This window comes from Aptenodytes patagonicus, chromosome 3 (genome assembly GCF_965638725.1).
Source record: "Aptenodytes patagonicus chromosome 3, bAptPat1.pri.cur, whole genome shotgun sequence".
Taxonomy (NCBI): Eukaryota; Metazoa; Chordata; class Aves; order Sphenisciformes; family Spheniscidae; genus Aptenodytes; species Aptenodytes patagonicus.
Genome location: NC_134951.1, coordinates 57,983,706 through 57,998,745, shown reverse-complemented (window position 1 = coordinate 57,998,745; position 15,040 = coordinate 57,983,706). Strand labels below are relative to the sequence as shown.

The following is a 15,040-nucleotide window of genomic DNA, read 5'->3' as shown; positions in this document are numbered from 1 at the left end:
TTCCATGCTGTTGGTCTGATGGCAGAGACGTTTTGAACATAAATACAACATAAGTGCCTTTACCAATTAATTTGGGAATACAGACAAGGTATAGGATTCATACTTACTGCTTAGTGTCACTTTATGCACTAAAACCCCCAGAAATCCCAACAAACTTAACTATTTCTAACTGACTCTCCAAATGACTTTCTCCTTGATGTCATCATGTGCGAAACAAACATTGGTGAAAGAGGAAACAAACAAAACCAAAACACTGATGAAAAAGGGACTGAGGGAATATTTTTTTCCTGCATACATGTTTCTTGGAGCATATCAAGTTGGAACCTCAAAATGGGGAAACATACTGAGGACAGAGTAGCAAAGCTTCAAGGGAAAAAGGCTACCGCACAAAGCCAACAAGTGGAAAGGTGACACAACTGATACCAAATTTTCCCTTCTGTGGAGATCTGTGTCAGGAATCTCCGGTAATAGGAAATTATGGGAAAACCAGGTATAAATCAGCCAAAGTACTTTGTACCACTGCCTGGACGCAATGCTAATGCACAGCACTGGGTTCTGGAATTTGCAGCCAAGTTGGAACGTTAATACGAGGACTATTAATTTATCTGAATGCGTTGTCAAGCTCATTATGATACTTAATTTCCAGTGTTAACTATTTTACCAGTAGCTGTCAGCAAGCTCTTCTAAGATGGATGCATCAGGCCATGCAATGCCACAGCCATAAGGTTGCAGCTCCTCGGTAGAAGTCAGCTGTACTTGTAATTTGCACAGGAAGCTTAACCGTGAGCCGCATAAAAACACAGGGTAAAGAGAACAGTACCTGGGCCCTCGTTTTAGCAAACTGCAGTATCACAAAGGGGCCTGCAAGATCCCCTTGAGATTCCTACGAAACTTTGTCCCGGCACGAGCAAGGGCATTTCTCTTTCTCAGCGAGGCAGCAGGCGAGCAGACCTGCCTGTATCCAGCTGTGGGACAGGGGCTGCCAGCCCCGACCCCCGACCCCGGCTGCGGCTCCGGCGGGAGCAGAGGAGGTGCTGCCGGCGGCCGAGCGCCGGCCGCCGCGCCCGGGGCTCCCGCCGGGGCTGATGAGGCGCGGCCGGAGCCGAGCGCCCAGGTGGCAGCGGGAACCGCCGGAGCCGCTCCCTGCCTCCTGCCTGAGACTTTTCTCCATTTATTTGACTTAAAAAAAAAAAAAAAAAGAAAAAGAAAAGAAAAAGAAGTCCTAATTATCGAAAGATTAAGAAAGCCGTAGTATACATTTACCGTAAGGCCAGTTACCACGTTAATCTCGCAGCTACTCAGACACGGGGATAAACCCGGCCAGGATTAACCAGGTCAACTATATACAGCCCTGAGAGCAGCTCAGGCTGCGCTCCCGCGGAGCAACGAGGCGAGGACGGCGGGACCCCCCACCCCCCTCCCCAGCACCCCACCGTACGCCCCCAGAGCGGGGTGGACCCCCCGCCCCCGGGGGACCATGCATGCCAGACGCCCTCCCCGCCCGCCCCCCGGACTCACCCAGCTTCTCCGCCCGCAGCCAGAGCGGGGCCGAGGCTCCGAGCAGCAGCGAGAGCAGCAGCGAGGGGGCGGCCCGCGCCCCCCCGGCAGGGCCCATGGCTCCGGCTCTCGGCGGGGCGGGCAAGGCACAACTTCCCCACTTCCCTCCTGCTCCTTTCTCTTCCTCTCCTCTTCCTCCTCCTCCTCGCCGGGGCAGCTCGGGGGCCAGCCCGCGCTCCCGCGGAGGGGGGCGGCCGCTCCCCGGCATCCTTCCCCCCCGCAGGTGTTTCTGCGGAGGCGGAGAAGGGGCCGTGCGGGGCTGCCTCTGGCCCCGCGCCCCGCCGGTAGCCGGGCTGCAGCGCTGCCGCCTCCCGCCTCCCCGGCCCGGGGCTGGGGGTGGAGAAAGGAAACGGGAGAAAGGGAAGCGCCACTGTTCCCATTGGGCTGCAGCTCGGGGTATCTCCTCCTCCTGCCGTGGACCGAGGGGCCGGCTCGGCCCCGCCGCCCCCTCCTCTTCCCTCCCCTCCCTGGTGCTGCTTCTCCCACCTGCCGCTGCGCTGGGGGTGCTGCACCGGGGCCGGGGGGCTCCCCACGCCTGGGGGGCTCCCCGCTGCGCTGCGGGCCGGGAGGTTACCTCAAACCCGCGCAGCCCCGAGCATCGCCTGCGAGCCTCCGAGGTTGGCAGGCCGTATATATGCATATACGTATACACACACGCGCGTACATGCATACATATTTTTAAGCAAACAGGATTATTTTGCCCTTTGCAGGCTAATTCCCAGGCGGCGCTCCCGCTGCCACAGCGAGAAGGGGCGCGGTGGGGTGCGCGGGGACGCCGCGGGGTGTCTGCGCGGGGGCGGACACGAGTGGGGCCGGCGGGCGCGCAGCCGGACGGGGCGAACGGGAGCGTCCGGCCCCTGCAGCAGAGCTGGGGTCGTGCTGGGGCTTCCCGCCCCTGTAACCTGCTCCTGGGGTGGTATCTCCGCGCAGGGTTGCAAAATGCGTGTTTCACATGTGCAAGCTTTTGTGTATTAAAGTTCTACGCTGATTAATTATGGATTTTTTTTAAGGATGCTGTGGGCAGCTCTCTGTCCGGGCGGGATGGCCTCAGCTGCCCGGCTCTGGAGAAGACCTGTGGCACCGGGGGGGGACGCAGGTGCATGCTAAGGAAACGGCTGCAGTGCCAGCAGCCGCAGGAGGCTCGCACGCACATTAAACAGGCCCCAGCGGTTGGCCTTTTAAAAGTATGCCGGAGAATTCGAAGTAGCCTGTCTTGACTGTGTACAGCCTTTTCGGGGATGGGTTGCTATGGGGCGGGTAGATTCACACTGCTGGCAGGTCAGAAATAACTGTGCTGCTATGCTAAACTGAAGTACGTAATTAACTTGCACGTCCTAGAGACAACTGATATTTGTTAGATTTTATAGTATTTTAGAAAAAGTCAAATTTAGTAAACCTGTATCCTAATTGAACTCTTGTTTTGTAAGTGTTAATGTCTGTTTTTTAACTTTTCAGACACCACATGATCAGGCATGGTTTTTACCATGTACCCAGTACGTTGCATTCTTGGTACATGTATTTGACACAGGTTTTCAGTAGTTGAGACTTACCCCTTCTTTCCAAAGGAGAGCTTGAAATCTAGACTAAAATGTTAGACATGGTGTGAGGCAGAGCGTTCGTTACTGCAGCAGTTTAGCAGTCAGACTAATCCTCGCTGGACCTCGTCAGCGAATGCCAGCATCCTTCTGGCCGAAGGAGGTTGTGGTGGGTCACTCGCTTCAGTAATCTGAAGGCTGAGAGACTTTTAAAGAGGCGTATGTCCATGTGAATAAAAGTGGCCTGTTACCGCAGTATCTGTCTCACAGATTGTCAGGAACAGATCCATACAGATGAGCGTGATTACGGAGGGGAAGGGGCGAGAAAGTCAAACTCTGCAACAGCCTCAAGACTGGATTTAAAAAGAACACAGAATTGGTAAAAATATTGCGGTCGCAGAAAATAGCTTCTCCAATACCAAATACTGGTTCAAAACGTACAAATGAGACCCAACATAAATGAAAACACGAGGGAGAGAAATAAATGGGACAATACAGACGTTGCAAAACGTGTATCACTTGTGAAAGAGTTGCAGTTATTGAAAAGCAATGTAACAACATAGTAGCAGACATTGTTTTGTATCAGTTTCAGTGGGCGCTCAAAACCAGCCAGTCGTAGGTGGGTTGGTGCTGGGAATTATGCTGTTTTGCATTCTATCAACTGAGATCTAGAATATATTCTTTAATAATAGGGCCAGGGTTTAGTTGTATTTGTTAAGGGTCATGATAAATATTGTCAGGAAAGTCCTGCAAGTCAATCCCAAGTAACTCCATGGAGGCAGTTTAATTTGGGCAATTTAATATGCAAAACTTCTGCCGTGGTGCTTGCAGATAATGTTGCTAGTACTGAGCTCTCAGCAGAACTTGGGTGGTTGGTAGTCGGTACGGGCAAGTTAGCGGCCTTGGAAGGCCAAAAGGTTTTTGCCTGCCGCACACCTTTAGGAGGCTCATAAGGAGGAGGAAGATGGATTGGCAGACACCGGGAAAGGAAGCTTTCTCCTTCTCCTGGGTGTCGGAGGTTTGGCAGTGCCCTCTGGGACAGATAGCTAGAGAGTGATTCCCTTCACAGTTATTTTTATTCCAACGATTTGTAGTAAAATGGTAAGTCATGCCCTCGAGACCAGGGCTGTAAAGTATCTGGGAGTGGTATTTGTTTTACTTTCACAATTGGTGAAGGAGTTTACTGTACAGGAAGGCTGCCTTTTCGACCTTCTCACCGCCCTGGGCTCAGCAGGAGCTGGTTGCTTCTCCAAGGCCACGTGTTTCCTGTTGCAAATGTCTATAATGTTCAGGTGGAAACCTCACCTCTTCCAGAAGGTGTTGGAAGCATGGGTTTCCTATTGACTTCAGTAGGATAATGAATAACGCAATCAGTGCAGTAGCTTCTCTATTATTTATTTTGCTATTAAATTCACATTGCTTTATCATGCCCTCCCCCTGTCAGTTTTCAATATGCTGCAGGCAAGGAACTTGCTGTCAGCTTCCAAGATTAAATAATCATTAAGATGAATGAAGTAGTCTATAGCTCACAAAGCTGTTATTCAAGGACTTGTGTAACCCCTGTCACAATGCCACATTGGTTCATGTGTACTTTTCCAAATTTCCCTTTATAAGGAGGATAATTAAAACCAGCTTTTAAATAAATACAGTTTTAAAGGCAAGGGCTTTGAGTCAAGGCAAAAGATTCATTCGGAAAGAAGGCATACATTGAGCCTGCATAATAACTTGCGGGGATGTCACACAATGGGAGCTTCACAACACGAAAACTCCCTGGCAGACCACTTCTGGCAGATTAAAGCAGCTAATTTTGGTCACTAACACTGACTTAATTTGGAAGAGACAGGATTCACCCAAGGATGTAGAGAGGCTACTTTGTAGCAGGAGCATGTGCCCTTCCTTTACAGTTAGTTTTCCAAGCATACCAGTTAGAAGTATTTTGTGTGTTTAATGCAAATGGTATTAACTGAGTCACCTACAACTAGATAATGTATCTCATCTAGTATTCATCATATGGATACCTTTACTGTGCAGCATGAGAAATTATGCAAATGAGAAATTATGTTTTTGCTCCACACGTCTGACCTCAGGATGAACAGCAAGACAGGACTTCAGGACAAAATCAGCTCAAAACACTTTAGAAGGTGGTTGGTTAGTATGGCGGGGACATACCCAGGTTTCATTTATAGGCTTGTACAGTCTATAGCTTCATGGATTTACCTTCTTAACCTATACTTGTTACATACTGTTGCATACTTGTAACATATAACACACACCGAAAGAGCTTCTTCTGAGCAGACCTAAAGCATCTAATGAGTCCTCGCGAGCCTTGTGTGATGTTAAGCTGGTAGTTTATCTGGGGGAAGGGGCAGAGGAGGAAGGAAAAACACATTGAAGAGTTCACTTAAGCTTATCTTGCAAGCTTGACACTGTATACATACTTTCTTTCGAAAGTATCGTTTAGTACATTTGTTCTGGGGGGAGGGGGGGGAGTGGAAGCCAAAAACCTAATTTATACAAAAAGGTTTAAGTTTCATCTTACTGGAGCAGCCTTGCTTCTGTGCGGCTAACAGGAAAGTTCCTGTTCCTCAGAAGTTGTAAGCACTTTCTTTGCTGACTGTGTAGAAGAAGGGGGAGGAATCGTAAGGCACAATGAAGTGGAGAGGACCCGAGGTCACAAATCACAAAGCGCAAGAACAATTCTAGACATTGAGAGGTATGTTAATCTCGTCATTTAGCACAAGGATAGCTTGCAGATTGAGGGGTCTTTTAACTGTCTTTATACATGGGCCAGGTTTTGCATTTTCATTGGTGCAAAGCAAATAGTATAACGGATTTACAGGATAAAACTGAGAACAAAATGCTCTGGTTGCTCATCTTTGTGTATTCAGGTACTGTGTTCTGCCAGAAGCATATGTGGTGGTTGTATAAAAAATCAGAAAATTAAAGATATAAAGTAAAAGCCTGAGATCTGTCTAGTTTCAACATTTGTATATGATATGCAAAGAGCCCTCCTTGTTAAAAATGGTTAGGCTACAGCAAAGTCAGTGCTGCTGCAAGGCTGTGGTATGGCTTAGAAAGTCCAGCAAGTTCCTTGAGACACACCTGAATTGCTCTGTATATGTAGAGTATTTGATGGACACAGTCTACTGTGCTGTGTTTCTATCGTGGGAAGGCTAAAGCCATGCCCACGGAGCAGCGAAGACATTTCAGCCTGTATTACACCACACTCTATTAAGGTCTGCATACCATTAAACCAGTTGGAGACGCACTGACCTCCAGGACTCCTCTGGGCTTCCGGATACTCACCTAACTACCGCTGCAAAAAAGGTCTTCTCCATTTGTAGCAGGCTGAGGGACTGGGATCTCCTTGTCAGAGCCAGCCTTGGCTCTGGTGAGGCTCACGTTAGCAACTTCTGTCCTTGCTTACTGTAAGCATCCCTCTCCAGGTGTGAAAATGCACAGGAGTGAAGGAGTTAATAAAGTAACATTTTCACTTTTCAAGTAGTTCTGAGCAAGTAACTAAGAGGATATCATGACTGAGTGCTTCATTACTGTAAGGGAAACATGAGGCAAAAATCAGACAGAAATAAAACTTCAGATAGAAGAAACAGTTTAACTTGCACTGGCACAGGTCGCTGCTCACACCCATACAGATGAGTTGGAACCATAATACTGGCATTATGCAATTACACTGGTAGCAAAAATCCCCAGGGGGGAGAGACCATAAATGTCCTTAGACCTTAAGAACATGGAAGAAGAAATTGCAGGCAATAAATTCGGGTAATAATCTCTGAGAGAGAAAACCAAACTGCAGCAGGCTTCAAGACTTTTGTCTTTTATTTTCAGCAGCAGGGAACGATAGGTCTTGCCTGGGCGGGAGTGGTAGCAGGGCCCTTACCGGCGCTGGCAGGGGATGCCTATGGGATAATCGGATGCTAAGGAGGATACGCAGCCTCATTCACTACAACAGCAGCAGTTGGGTGTAACTCTAATGAGAGCCATATAGGGGATGAATGTGCACTTTTCATCACTTTAATTACTGTAACCGATCCAATCATGTCACCTATTATGATGTAATTATGAGATCAAGCTGAAGACTAATCATTTGTCCCACTGCCACATATTTTGCAGTTTCTCACAGCTGCTTGGTAGTCTTAGGTCATAATTTGTCTTACTTTCAAGCAAAATGAAATAAAGTTGCTAATCATCTGGATTTTGAAGATAATCAACCAGACGTGCCATGCTGCCGTCTTAAATTCTGTCAAGAAATATGGGGCAGAATGTTCCTTTTCATTTAAACATATTGTTTTAGGGTTGTCTTGAAAAATATTGTGATCTAAAGATTCATGAAACTCTTTGTCAAAACAGAGCCTACTATCTTATAACTGACTAGCTGGCAGCATCCTTGATCAATTTGTCAGTGACAAAGCTCTCATTGCTTTTTATAGGTGTTTTTAGAAATTTTCCTGTTTCTGTAAGGTATTAGCCCTCATACATTTAACAGATAACTTTTTTCCCTTAATACATAGGTAGTATGTAATTTTTAACTGTAGCATGTTTTTTTTTTTTTTTTTTTTGAGGGGGAGTTCACAGCTGAATTTGCATAGTCTGCATTTTTTTTTCCATGAGAAACAAGTAGTCTTAATCATTTACTCATGTTTATGAGTCTGCATCCAAGTAGGAGCTAAGAAATTACTTGTGCAAAATATGAAGCAATCCCGTGGTCACTTCCAGGAATAACCAATTATGTTTGAATCACATGCCTTTTTAATAAAGACAGTCATCGGTCTAGTTATATTCTTCCATAAAAAGTGCGGAGTAAGGGAAGGTGAATGCAAGTAAGCAGAGTTTACCCATTTCTAATATAGTGAGTGTGGCACTTACTCTCATGTATACTACAGAGGGCAGTTTACATACTGTTTTATTGATCACTATACCCCTGGCTATATGAGTAAGAGCTTAGAGAGCTGAAAGCAAACACAAGTGTGAGCTGAGTGGCTGCCTGATTTAACAGAAGTCACCTAGTTTACACCAGATCTAGCCCTTCTTCCTAATTTCAAGTGTTCATGCCACGTGGCAGTTTTCTTGCAGGGTGTGATATGAACTCAGGCAGAAAGCCTCAGGGGTTGAAAAGCAAGTCCAGAGACAGCCTTCTTTCCCCTCAGTTGATTACTCTGAAGAGAGAGGGATGGGAATCGTGCTTATTAATTTAGTAATTAGTCATGTGTGGGACTGTGCTCCCTCCCCCCTCCCCGTGCTCACGTCAGGCCCTATGGAAGTCTGCACTCCTGGGGAGCTTCACAGAAGTAAGCCAGTTATGCATAGTGGAAGCATGGGTCATAAATCTGCAATAATCATTATGTGCAGAGAAAAAGCTTCTTGTGCAACTTTTCCACATAGCATTGGGGCATTACACCAATGAATTACAAGGTCAAATTCTTGTAATTCATAACTGTCACAGCTGTGGATTACAACTGTATATATAGTTTGAGGGTTCACTGCCAATTGCTTTTAAGGCCAGGCTATTTATTAAATGTAAAAAACTGATCAAATGTCATCTGTCTTTGTAAAGACCTTTGTGCCTTTTTAAAAATAATTTCAAAAAAATATGGGCTTGAGTTTGAATATTTTCTCATATTTTAATTACAGTATTCAATGTATTATTGTGGCTGTGTATGAAATAAAAAAAAAATAGAGCCTACCTTAGGTTCCTTGTCAAAGACAACTGGATAACAGAAAGTAAATGTAGCAGGTTGGTGAACACTCAAACCAGTTTTAAACATTCATTCCTCATAACATAATAAATGATCAATAATTGAGAATTTTTATCACTTAAAGTTAGGTTTATGTGGACGGTGTAATTTCTCAAATATTCCTTCCCAAAGTAAGAACTTTTGGCATCCTTCTGTCTACTTCTTTTCATTAAAGATACTGTATTCTTAGTTATGCTAGACATGCATACTGGTGGTTGTTCTTGTCCCAGGGGGTCACAAATGGTCCTAAAGGCCTTTTTCAAAGTGTGATATATGTAGTTGAGACCTAGTTAGGTCTGCCTCCTAGACTTAAATTCAGCCTATATTTTAATTGTTTCCCCTCTACCCAGTATGGCATTTGTCCACCAAAAGTGGATGTGATTTGCCCTCCTTCCCTTGAGCATGGTGGTGGTTTTGGTGCAGGGTGGCGGGGCTGGGCTGACTGCCTGTGTGGATTCAGCCCAGGAATTCACCTCCTGCTTGCCTGCACTGATGGCAGACATTAGGGCCAGGGCCAGGCTTTCACTGGGTGAGCTGCTCTGCTGCCTAATCTTCATTTCTAGCTCTTGCTGCCTGGGCATATTGAGTTGCCACTCTAAAGGCTCTGCAGTAGATGTGTTTTCTTACCTGTTTTGTACACATTTGTCCACAGCAGCTTAAAAGGTTTGAGTGAACCCAGCTGGCTTCCTCTGAACACATTCTTCCAGTGGATGAACAGTGTGGAGTAGCTAGGAACAAGAAAACCTTCAACTGGCATGACCAACCCTGGCAGAGAATACCTGTGTGTGGCCAAAGTCCCTGCAACAATCCCCACTACCCCGTCACAGTTCCTCATGTGCCCAGAGAAACAGGCAGCTTCACAGAGGAGACGCCATGGGGTGGCTCCGCTTAATGCAGCACAAAAGGATGCAGGATGCACACCCAGAATCCCAAACGGTGAACACAGTGCTGGTGCAGTCAGCCACAGCTAAGGCTGTGCTGGTGGCAGCTCAAACCAGGGCAAAACTATCCCTGGTATTAATTACCTGGTATAGTCCTGCAGTGGAAACACATACCTCTTGTCTCAAGAGAGGACCTGAGTCCCTGCAGCTCCTGACTTTCTCATGCAGCATCCTGCTCATTTGGGAATTACGAGGACTCAGCACCTTTTCAGGGGTTACCATAATCTTTTAGGCTCAGACTTCTGCTGTCTACATTTGAATACTGTACCATTTATGCATTTTTATGTATTTGACCTACTGTTTCAAAAAAAAAAGATGAGCATGCTATATTAATCAATCATCGGGATTCATGTTAGCACAGTTGAACTGTTTTCTGACTGACTTTGTAGCTTTTACTTGGAAAAGAGAGAGTTCAAATGGATTCTGATTCATTCTCATGGCATTATCTGGTCCCTGTTCCATACTCCCACTAATATGCCCTCATTGCTAGGGATCTAGAGAGGCAAAGCCATTGAAAAATGATGGTCAAATATCCTGTGTCACACCATCCACTCCTATCACTGGCAAGGTGGTAAATTATGACTTCTCAATTTGCCAGTTCAACCACTTTTAAACAAGCAGGACCAGGGACCCCGGCTGCTCTTCAGCCTCCTCTCGGTTACAAACCACTGTTGGAGCATGTGTAGGTCATCCCACATTGGTTTCCTCTGGTTGCAGAGGCTGGCTATGGCAGACCATGAACCTTCACTTACTTCCTCGCATCTTAAAGCCAGTATTTTTTCTTGATGTTCCTTGTTCTATGTTAGTGTCCCGGGGATTTTTTCTTGTTGTTTTGATCTCTGGAATTACATTAATGTAATAAAATAGCAAACATTGAAGCAAAAGAAACAAAAACAGCATGACAGAGATACCACACTCAGAAAATAGTGATAACATTAGCAGACAGCCGTTCTACCAAGTGAAGGTTAACTTGTTGCTACACAAGAGAAATATTTATAGCTATTTTGTTTTACTGGTCTTATAGAAATACACATATAGACAATTTCGCTTAGGGACATGGTTAAGTGGTCATGGTGGTCTTGGGTTGACGGTTGGACTCGATGATCTTAGAGGTCTTTTCCAACCTTAATGATTCTATGATTCTATGAATTTCTCATATGTATTGTCTTTATCTGAAAACCATGTGCAAAAAAGCAGTAAACTATTTTGATTGGCATGCAGACATTAAAGTCTATGTGCCTGGGCACTCTTTCTGGACCTGGCAACTCTGTCAAAGGAAGCATTACTACTTAGCAGTCCTGCTTGGGCAAAGTCTCTGCCTTCAGCTTAGTTCTTGGGCCTAATCTAAAGCACTTTGAAGTTACCGGGGGAGCCTGTGCTGACAGCAGCACCGGGCGCTCCTTGGGGCCCTTACTTTCCAGGTTCTGATGGATCTTGCTGTAGTGTTTCAAGATATTGCTGTACCCATAGCTCTCTGCTCTGCTCAACTTCTGCAGCTTGCAGAGCAGCAGAAGAGAGCATGTGCCTGCACCTCAGCTGTTCAACTTTCACTTAAATTGTTATTAGTGTGGGTATCCACCAGTACATTGGACCGTGAACATGAATGTCTGCAGAGGTTGAAGGATATGGTCTCTTCTGCAGTCTCTGCTGTGGATTACTGCAAAAGGGCACACTAGCCTTTTTCACAGAATAGACTTTATCCGGTGTGTAATTTAGTCCATATCCCAAACAGTGCTGGAAAAGAAAAAAATACAGAAGCATCTTCTCAGAAATAGTTATTACAGTATTATTTGTTTTAAAATAAGTAGTTGTTACATCTGTTTTGATCTAGAGATTTTCTCTTTCTAGTGCATTCCTTTCTTCTTTGACATCCACTGACATCCATCCTTTCAGCATTAGAAGAGGGGTGGGTGTGTGCACATGCTTGTGTTTGTGCATGTAACTAATACTGAAAAAATAATATACTTTTCATAAGCCAATTTATATCTTTAATCTTGGGAGCATAAACATATGAACCAGTATGACATCCCTTGTTTAATGCTTCTCCTTTCTTATCCTGCTTTACCTTGAGGTAGTATTTGTCATTACAGCTTAAGCATGTCATTGTTTTGCAAATCTTTTGGGAGTCCAGATGTGTTCACAATTAAAGACCAACTCTTATTATTTGTATTATCATAACGCAGAGAGAGGTCACTGCTCTATTGTGCAAGATCGCATTCAAACACATCATGAGCAGCAGATCCCGCTCCCCAGGCTTCTCTCTATTAAGGGACAATGATGTATCCTCAGACCTAAATTTAGTTAACAATAGCAGCTGTTAGAATGAAGGTTCAAACCAGCCAGGTCAAAGGGTCCCTTTCTTGGCCTTACTTCCCCTCTTTCTGGTGCTCACCTGATGTTGTGTTGAGCCAATTCAACTTGCTGAGCCAGCAGAACATTTTCTTGACAACAAGGTGAATGGCTTTCTGCTGTGTCAGGGACCTGAATTAACTCAGTAGAGGATCAAAAAAGCACCAGAGCTGATGCAAGGGGGAATGACCACACTGCTAGGGCAGGGCAGGGGAAACTGAGGTCTGGGAACATGGTGGGAGGGAAAGGGGGGGTAAAATGTCAGGGCTACTCTCTTTCACAGAGCAATAAATCCTCTTAGCCTTGGTGTGTGCCCTCACCGTTAGTGTTCAGGTGTAGCTCTGTGTGCCCGGCCCCCTCATTGCTCTGGCATCTGCCTGACTTCTTGGCGAAGAAAACTTCCTCAGGAAGGAAACTTCCCTCAGCTGTCAGAAAACTTCCTCAGCCAAGGAAAAGGAAAAGCTGGTTCAACACCCAAACAACCGCTTTGCTGTGGGTCTGACAGCATGTCAGTGCCAGCACGAGGAGCAGCGTGCACACAGCTGGGGACAGATAATACTTAGGCTGTTTTAAAGCACTGTAATTAATTTAAAATCAATACATCTAAATGCAGGTGACTGCTGTTGTGGTCAATGGAGATGTCAGGCTTGGTTCAGTGGCCTAAACAGAAGCACCTCCTGCCTTTTGAGACGCTTGGCTGATCCCCCTGCCTCCCAGCTGCTGGTCCAGAAGGGCAGGGTTCTCCATCGCTCTGGGGTGACACCTGCCTGCCCGGGCCCTGAGGGGGCCCTGGCTGTCCCTGCCTGGCCCCAAGGGCCTCACCCCCTGGCCACAGCCCACGACCCCATGTCAGACCCCTGGGACCATCAGCCTCTGCCCCAGCGATGCCACAGCAGGGCCGCGTCTCCAGCTCCCACAGCCCTGCCCTGCCCTGCCTGCCTGCAGGCCCCGCTGAGCCATGGGCCCACATCCCAGCCTGGCCTCGGCCGGTCCCCCCTCCCCAGGGAGGTGCCCGACGCCTGGGGCCGGGGCTGCCTCAGTGCCCCCAGCTGCCCTGCTTCTGGCTGGGGGTGGGACAGGCCCTGCCTGCTGGGCCCTGCCCTGGGGTCCACTGGCTGTGGTGCCCAGACACCACCAGCACTGTGTGAACCTCTGGGATACCCTAGAGGTGGGTGTCATCAGAGACCTGCGTTTAGGCAACAGGACCAAGCCCCAGGCATCCCCAGAGCCAGGGAGCAGGTGCACAGTTGTGAGGCTCAGCACTGGCTGCCTCTCAGCAGGGTTGATCCGAATCTGGGGGCTGTGGAGGCGCATTCAGGCCTTCCCCTCTGCCCAGCGAGGCAACAAGTGCCTCCTGAAGAAAGGCCATGCCTTAAATCATGGCAGCTGTTGGTACTCCAAAGGGGTTTGAAACCCTTAGAGGACAAAATCTTAAAAGTCGACAGGGCTGCCTGTGGTGCTGGCACATGTTAGTGAGTCGAGACAAAATATTGGCTTTCCTACAGCATTTACCTTTTCACCTGTTAACGCAGGTGGAAATGGCGTGCGGGGTTACCATCCCTAGGATTTCTCATGTCGGTAGTCCCAGCTAACCGGGGACGTTTCCCTGTCCCTCAAACAAGAAGGTATCAGATGTGTCTCCAGCTGTTTGCAACAAGCTTGTGTTTGCCTGTTGGAGGCTCAAAAATATTTTAGAGAATTGTTTAATTTTTTTTTTTTTTCCTACGAGTGGCTTTGCTCTTGTTTGTGTGGAGAGGGGGAACTACTTGTTCCTGTGGACCAGCAGCAATGCCAGTACTCAGGGGCATTGCTCAGCCAAGGAGAGGAGGACAGGAACTTTTGGGGGAGAGGGACTGAAACTCCAGATATTTAACAAAAGGTTAGTGCACAGTGGATCCAAACAGCACTCCAGCAACACATTTTCACAAGCAGGTGATTGAAATGGTCAAATCCAGCCTTTGCTAACTCCTGTCCCACATGGTGGGTGCTGTTTCTTCTCCGGCTGCCACAAACTTCATGCAGATGGGCTCTCCTCTGGATTGCTGGATGAGCAATTTCTTTCTATGAAACTACGGGGAGATTAAATGTTCAGGTATTTTGAAATACCATGGAAACCAGGAGGTGTTAGAGGTAAAGCCTTTTGTGGGATATGTTTATGCAGGCTGAGCATCTGACTGTTCTGAAGATCTCTACAAAGATCATGTAATCTACACTCCTGCTTCTGCTCCTTTTGTCTTTTTCTCCTAATCTCGGCTTTATCTCTTCTTATACACTGATCTACATGCTCAGAGCAATAAGTCACTCCCTCTGCAGTATGCATCTTCTTTCCTTCTGTTCCTCTCTAAAAACCTGTGCAAATCTTTTCCATGCAGTCCTCTTCAGACATGGTTCATCAGGCCACTTTACACTTACACTGTTGCCCTGTCTGCTACTTGTGTACGTTGAAATCTAGTTTTCTTCAAAATTCAGACTGCACATTTGATTAGTAACAATCAGAAGATACCTAATAGATAACAAAGTTGAACAAATCACTAAAGAGCTTTGCAAATAGCTTGCCAACCTGTCCTCTTTAAAGCAATACAAAAAGCAGTGCAAGATTTATCTACTTAACAGCAAGGTTTTTATTGTCACTTTGTGCTAGCTCTCTTTCTCCCCTGATGTCACATAGGATGATTACACAAATGTAGTATAGAAAGCCCTGATATAGTCTTTTTCTTTTTCAGATTTGAATTTTTTAACAGCATATTTATAGATCCTTTTTACCCTTTAGCATTCCTTATATTTCCTATCCTGGCCTGGCTTTCACATCTCTTGCTACTGTTAATCTCCACAGCTCAAATTTGCCTGGTCTGAAATCCATCATTGTACATCGTTTAATGAGACATTTCTCCAGTCATCATTACTG

General features: G+C 46.4%; 1 protein-coding gene across 1 annotated transcript in view; it reads right to left on the bottom strand.

Moving 5' to 3' along the window:
- The window catches only part of DCBLD1 (discoidin, CUB and LCCL domain containing 1), a 49,034-nt gene extending 47,097 nt beyond the window's left edge, over nucleotides 1-1,937 (bottom strand). The window contains 2 exon segments of the mRNA XM_076333477.1: nucleotides 1,519-1,774; nucleotides 1,776-1,937. Of these exon segments, the coding sequence (XP_076189592.1) occupies nucleotides 1,519-1,774; nucleotides 1,776-1,937 (418 nt within the window).
- Between the last annotated feature and the right edge of the window lie 13,103 nt (nucleotides 1,938-15,040).